The sequence below is a fragment of the Pinus tabuliformis genome, chromosome 2_2 (assembly GCF_031772625.1).
Source record: "Pinus tabuliformis cultivar Carrire ecotype Pingquan chromosome 2_2, CPIR1, whole genome shotgun sequence".
Classification (NCBI taxonomy): Eukaryota; Viridiplantae; Streptophyta; class Pinopsida; order Pinales; family Pinaceae; genus Pinus; species Pinus tabuliformis.
The window spans coordinates 840,970,394-840,977,236 of record NC_142300.1 but is presented as its reverse complement, the minus strand read 5'-3'; the positions used below and the strand labels follow the sequence as shown (position 1 = coordinate 840,977,236).

The following is a 6,843-nucleotide window of genomic DNA, read 5'->3' as shown; positions in this document are numbered from 1 at the left end:
ACACACATTTGACCCTCAGGAGACGTGACTTAGAAGAGTGGATGCCAGCTTCTTGGTTCCTTCAATGGTACCTACAAATTTCAAATAAATAAAGAAATTCCAGGAATTTACATTGCAATTTCAAGGATATGTACTTTGTACTGTCACACGTATACCACACACATTTGACAGTCAGGAGAGTTGACTCAGTAGAATGGACACCAGCTTCTTGGTTCCTTCCAGCTGTCGGTTCATCTCACAGGTTCGAACGGTCACAATAGGGGAGCAGTTTAGTTATTTGAAATCCAATCAATTTATATCTTTAATAGATTTTTTTATGTATTAAGAAGTTTTCTTTACTTTGCTGATGACTTCTTAGTACGTTTGATTGATGAAGGGCCCAACAATTTCTCCATCAAAATCAAATTTCAAAATATTAAAGTAAAATATATCATTATTATTTTATTAATAATAAACATATACAATTCTATTTTTCTAAAAACATAAAACCAAGACGCCAGCTCTCTGGGTTGCTTCCAGGCTCCAGCTGCAGGTTTTGACGTCATGTTATGATAGCAGTGACATCATTTTATGATATCAGGTTTGGTAAATATTAATGAGTTGTCTAAAGTCGTCGAGGAATCAGGGTAAAATTTTTTAACAAATCTTGTACAGGGAGTGTTTGAATCGTGTTTTTTTGATAGTGGAAATGGATTCAACACCATCAAAAACGTCGAAGACACCTAAAATTTTGAAGTTTAACAATTATAACTTGGATTTACAAAAATCCTTGCCGGATTTTTTTTTGTAAATATAACCTGAATTTTCATAACTTTCCCGCCGCCTCCTCCTTAGACTATGCAAATATTAACAACAAGTCAGTCAATGATTGACTTACTGATTCACCAACATACATGTATGATATGGATGGCAATTGCATGGCTAAACTTTTCCGGTCAGTTGTGTTGATTGACAATTGATTAATGCCACTGCTCTATGGGAAATGCGCTGATTAATGCAACTGTTATATGGGAAATGGGCGGCGTCTGCACCTGGTCTTATTAATTCTTTTATCAATTAATGTGAAATGGCTTGCCAACCACCAGACGTCAAGGTGTTTAATCTCTGAAAACTTACCTGAGAGCCATACCAAAAATCGCTTGAGCATTTTAAGCAAGGGCAGAACAGGTTGCCAAGAGGTGTTTAATCTCTGAAAACTTACCTGGTGTGGGAGCCATACCAAAAATCCCTTGAGCATTCTTAGTAGAAGCAAGGGCGCAGAACAGGCAGAACATGCGAACTAGAACATGCCAACTACGAAGTGTTTAATCTCTGAAAACTTATCTGGTACTGGTGCCATACCAAAAATTGCTTGAGCATTCTGAGCATTGGTTTCCTCAATTTTTTATCACTAATATAATTTGTGAAAATATAATGGCTCTGCCTTCTATAATTCGGCATTTCTTCTCATTTCTCTAACCTCCATAGCTACTCATTTTTATTGCAAATCAAAAAAACGCTTAACAAAGTCTCTGTTAACTAAACTTAATACACATAGACATTATTATTAATACCCAGACACATTATTATCTGGAAAAGTTTCTGTTAACTAAACTTACATTATTATTACTACCCAAACACATTATTATTTGGAATGTGGAGAAGCTCTCTTTCCACTCTAGGAAAATCGATGAGCTCTGTTAATTAAACTTAATACCCAAACATATTATTATAATTTTTAGGAGTTTTGATTTTTTTTTTTTTTTTTAAATATTATCATTTTCTTTGCTGGAGAAAAATAGCATTGTAATTATTTGGTATCACATAAATGAGTTTTGAATTTTTTTTTTTAATAAAACATTAACATTGGGGGAGTTTGAATTGTTTTTTTATTTATAAATAAAGTATTATAAAAAATGGCACTACAATAGAAATGGGGTTTGAATTGTTTTTTTTAATAAAATATGGTTTTGAATTGTTTTTTTTAATAAAATATTATTATTTTCGAGAGTTTTGAATTGTTTTTTTTTTTAAATAAATGGCACTGTAATTATTTAGTATAACAGAAATGAGTTTTGAATTGTTTTTTTTTTTAAATAAAATATTATTATTTTCAAGAGTTTTGAATTGTTTTTTTTTTAAATAAAATATTATCATCTTAATTGATGTAGAAAATTGGCAATGTAATTATTTGGTATAACAAAATAAGTTTTGAATTATTTTTTTAAAGATAAAATATTATCATTTTCCAATTGCAATTTGAAATTGTTAAAATTTTCAATATTTAAATTTTCAACTTTTATTATTAATAATTATTATTATTTTTTAAATATTAGGTAATGTGTATAATAATGATGATTGACGCTCATTAATATTAATATAGTTTATTGAACATTAAAAAAAAAATGTTAATTAAGATTTTTTAACATTATTTTTATGATTTAAAAGAAGAGAGAAAATAATAAGTTTATATTATTTCATAAAAACCTATTAATTTAACATAAATTTATGTTAAGTTTAAAAACAACATTATATTTTTTTCAATAATTTTTTATTATATAATAGTTTATATAATTATATATATATTAAAATAATTTCTAGAATTTAAAAATATCTAAAAATGTGTTTTTAATGATTTAAAAAAATATATTATATTTTAAACTCCAATTGAAAATGTTAATTAAATTTTAAAATGTTGAAAAAATAAATATTAAAAAACAAACATTATGTAATAGGTATAATAAATTATTTATAAAGAAATAAATTTATGTTAAATAATTTAAAAAATAATATTAAATTTCTTTAACATTATCATATATATATGAATGAAACAATCAAAATCTTATTTTTTTTAAATAATTATTTAAATTCATGTGTATTTTAATATTTGATAGTGCCATTATTTTGGTCCATAACCATAATTTAAATTATTTAAAAAACAATAATTTATTGAAAAATAAAAATAGTCTATTCAACATGAAGAAAAAATAAGATGTTAATTAAGATTTTTTAACATATTAATTTTATATTTACGTCGTAAGGCGTTTCCCTCTGAGATCAACTCCCCTCTCTGCCTACCTGTCATCTTGTAAGCCACAGGATTATATGTTAGACGATTGCAACCATTTTTACGCCGTAAGGCGTTTCCCTCTAAGATCAACTCCCCTCTCTGCCTACCTGTCATCTTGTAAGCCACAGGATTATATGTTAGACGATTGCAACCATTTCAGCCGTTGATCGGGGTTGCCCAAACGGTTTGGGCGTTTCATCGAATAGTTTCATCCGGGCAGCAGGGTTTGTACCTCAGATCAAACGCTTGCCCTCGCAGATCAACGCTTGCCCTCGCTCTGGATTTGGTTTCAGGCTCGCTGTTCTTGGCGGTCTTCGTATTTTTCCTCTGCGTATTTACTCCACTGGAAGATTCGTTAGCTGCATCGGGGGAGACAAGCATTGCTGCTGAGCTGGGGAAGGGACAGAGATGGAGATCCCCAGGACAGATAACGCTTTGACAGAGTGGTTGAATCAGGGGAGGCAGGCCTGCCCCTTGAAATCCGTCGATTACTATCCTTGCGCGAAGAAAACTTCTGAACACTCCAACCAGGTTAAGATGGCAGAACTGTAAGTCACTACATTGTTTGATTATATTTAATTTATTATATATAATCAAACAATGGGTTTTTTTGCTGCTTCAAATCTCGCTGAGCAGCCGCTGTGTAACGTAACCTGTTCTTACAGTCATGAGCTTGACCAGCAATGCCCTTAGCATGGTAGATGCTCTGGATACATACGGACAGAATATGGTCCTATGGAGGCCTCCAAAAACAAAGAGATCATCCAATTCCTCTAGTACTGCATATTATTACCATCATTATAATCAAATTTGGGATGTATTAGAGGTTGATAAATTGGTTCCCGATGTGACTGTGTCCAAGGATGAATCCTCTATGAGTATTCAACAGGCGGTGAACAGTGCACCGGATAAATCTGAGCGGAGATTCGTGATACATATAAAGGCTGGGGTGTATAAGGAGATTGTTAGGGTTCCTCCCAGTAAAACTAATCTTATGTTTGTGGGTGATGGCATGGGGAAGACTGTGATCACGGGGTCTATGCGTGTGCCATCCCTGCCTGGTGTTCCAATTACATATGGCTCTGCAACTGTTGGTAATGCACATCATTGTTCCTCTTCCTCTTCATATTAAGTTGGAATTTATTTCTTTGCCTGAGTTTGGTTTTGTTATTGTGTTTGATCATGGTGTGGTTCCTGGCAGATTTGAGATGCCTTGAATTGAAATTGGAAAATCTGCTCTTCCAACATGTTTTGATCATTACACATGGTTCTTGCGGACCACATCCCTCTGTGATTTTTCGGGTCAACCTTAGTCCATATTCTCTCCTCTCTCACCTTTTGTCACTAATTCACCCCAAGAGACATTAAAAGAGCTGTTAGGATCTTGAGCACCAGCAAAGAAGTAGATGAGTAAGGTCTGCAAGTTGAATTTGCATTGGCTTTCCCTCTTCATGGTCTCAAAATATCATCCACCCCATCTTCCAATTGAAGGATATTTCTGATAGAAATAATTACAGGAATATTATGATTGGGCGTTCCTTTGTCGAACTCTATGTTATGGGCGTGAACGTGTGGCTTTCTCAACATATAGAGAGGAACAAATTCAAAGCTGTGGGGCAACCAAGTCTTAGAAGAGATTATGAAACTAGTGACCACATTTTTAGCCTGTGTGCTATTATCAAGGAAGCTGACGTCCCTCATCTAAAGTCCTGTTGCTTTGTGGATTTTCGGAAGGCTTTTGGACTATGTTCCAAGGGAATTATCGTTCTGGAGACTACGTGAAATTGGCATCTTTGAGTGTCTCATAGTTGCTTTCATGAAATTCCATGGGATATACATTAATGGGTTAGAGCATAACCGAGCGAGTGCTTCCACAAGGGAGATGTTTACGTTTTACACCATGTTTTGTTTACCTTATTCTTATTTGCAGAGGATCTGATCCTTTTAGCCTCCTCCCCTAGGGACATTCAGAGATAGCTTGATGCCCCTGCCAATGTGATGGTCATAGAATGATGGTGGTGAACCTTAGTGAAACTGAGGTTGTGATTTAAATATCCAAGAGCACCCTAACAAACTTCCACTTCTTCTTCAAAGGAAGCGAGGTGGAGATTACCATTGCTTATACATCTATGGGATCTGATCCATAGCCCTTAGGTTTAGCTTAAGGCATGTCTTTCAACCCAAACTTAGAAAGGGTTATAGGTCTCTCTCCATGCTTGACCGACAATACTTCCATATGCATTTTCAGGACATCTCTTCTGAGATGCATTTTTTGACACAATTAACAGACCTATAGTACTATATGGTGTTGAAATCTTGGGGCCTACCTCGTTACCACCTGACTGCGCGCAGGCTGAGACAGTCCAATTCCTCATGCTACAGTGTATGATTTAGCATAAACAAACAGTTCCATAACCCATTGTACAAACAGTTTGGCATTCATCCCTTTTTCCTTGAGAGCATTTTTGGACTTGTCTTCTTTCTTCACGGGAAACTCCTATCTGGCCCTTTGCCTTTTTTAGATTGCCTCCACAGGCCCCTTTGTCTAGCGAATGTGCTGTTTTTTTAAAGGCGTCTTCAGTTCTTCAAAGAGTGCCTCCCTCCTTTTAGCTATTCTCTAGATGTCCTAGTGACATCCTAGCCCCTGAATGGAGATAAACATGGATATCAAAGAGGACGTCTATCTACAGTAAATTTAGGTCACTTGGATTGAATCCCACAACGGTTTCACAATCAAATGACCTTCTACTATGATCACTTATTGTACAAGTATGATCTAGGAAGCAATTCTCTTTGATACATTTGCATATTTTTATGGGTCTTCTTGCAGAACCCAAAGGGCTTTAAACGCTTGTTCAATTCTGTGGCCAAGGAATCCACTACCATTGCTTCCAATTCCTTCTGCATGGACATAAAGTGTGCCCTTTCTGCCATGTTGCTAAGAACTACTGGATAAAAATGCCAAACCACAACACTGAGGGCCTGCATGCTGGTTAAACTTAAAAGCCTGAGGAAAGGTAGAGATTTGGCTGACAAGACTTCTTTGGAGACAATCAATTGTGAAAATTACCATCCAATTAATGAGAGAGAAATTTTCTACTTGAGTTCAACCCAGATTAATTCCCTTGCAAAGGAATGCTGATCTAGAAAGCATCAACAAAATACAAATGAGAGGAGAAGGAAACAATCAAAATCCAACAGTGCTTGGAATGCAATCCGTCATTTGCAAGGGAAGCAATAATGATTTTCTTCAAATTGTAGGTTGCTGAAAAGAAGAGAGCAATAACATTTATTTTTGCAGATTCTGCACTTCTTTCATCCTATTAAAGCAGCAAAAAAATTAATTATCGTTTTACATTTTAAGAATAAGATATTTGGAACCCTTTCATATGATAGGTGTAATGTCTTTCAACATGCATTGGGGTTTGTAAGTTTGAGAAATTTCAATGGGCATATGCTAAAATCGGATCCTCTGTTTATTCTGATAACTAGATAAATATGTGTATGCTATTTCTAAACAAAGACGGAATTTAATACTTACAATTACCATCGTTCTTTGGTTTTGAACTCTTATCAAAGGGAAATTCAATCAATCCATATTCCTCGATCCCACTAAATCTTGTTTTAGATGTTGAGGATTGCTAATTTATTTGTTTTCACAATTGCAGTTGTAAATGCTGGTGGCTTCTTAGCACGGGATATAACATTCGAAAATGCAGCAGGGCCAGGTAGTCAACAAGCGGTAGCCCTAAGAGTAGATAGTGATCACTCTGCCTTCTACAACTGTGCCTTTC

At 34.7% G+C, this 6,843-nt stretch overlaps 1 protein-coding gene across 1 annotated transcript; it reads left to right on the top strand.

The window, feature by feature from the left end:
- The first annotated feature begins 3,457 nt into the window (after positions 1-3,457).
- LOC149195591 (putative pectinesterase/pectinesterase inhibitor 51) lies at positions 3,458-4,181 on the top strand. The gene is made up of 2 exons (XM_089407967.1): positions 3,458-3,597; positions 3,731-4,181. Exons 1-2 carry the CDS (start codon positions 3,458-3,460, stop codon positions 4,179-4,181), a joined length of 591 nt encoding a protein of 196 aa, XP_089264093.1.
- The last annotated feature ends 2,662 nt before the right edge of the window (positions 4,182-6,843 follow it).

Excerpts from the sequence above, each read along its gene's own strand:
- LOC149195591 (XM_089407967.1), top strand. The coding sequence starts at position 3,458 with ATGGAGATCCCCAGGACAGATAACGCTTTGACAGAGTGGTTGAATCAG. Across the intron at positions 3,598-3,730 it reads CAGGTTAAGATGGCAGAACT|CAATGCCCTTAGCATGGTAG; the intron begins GTAAGTCACTAC and ends GAGCTTGACCAG.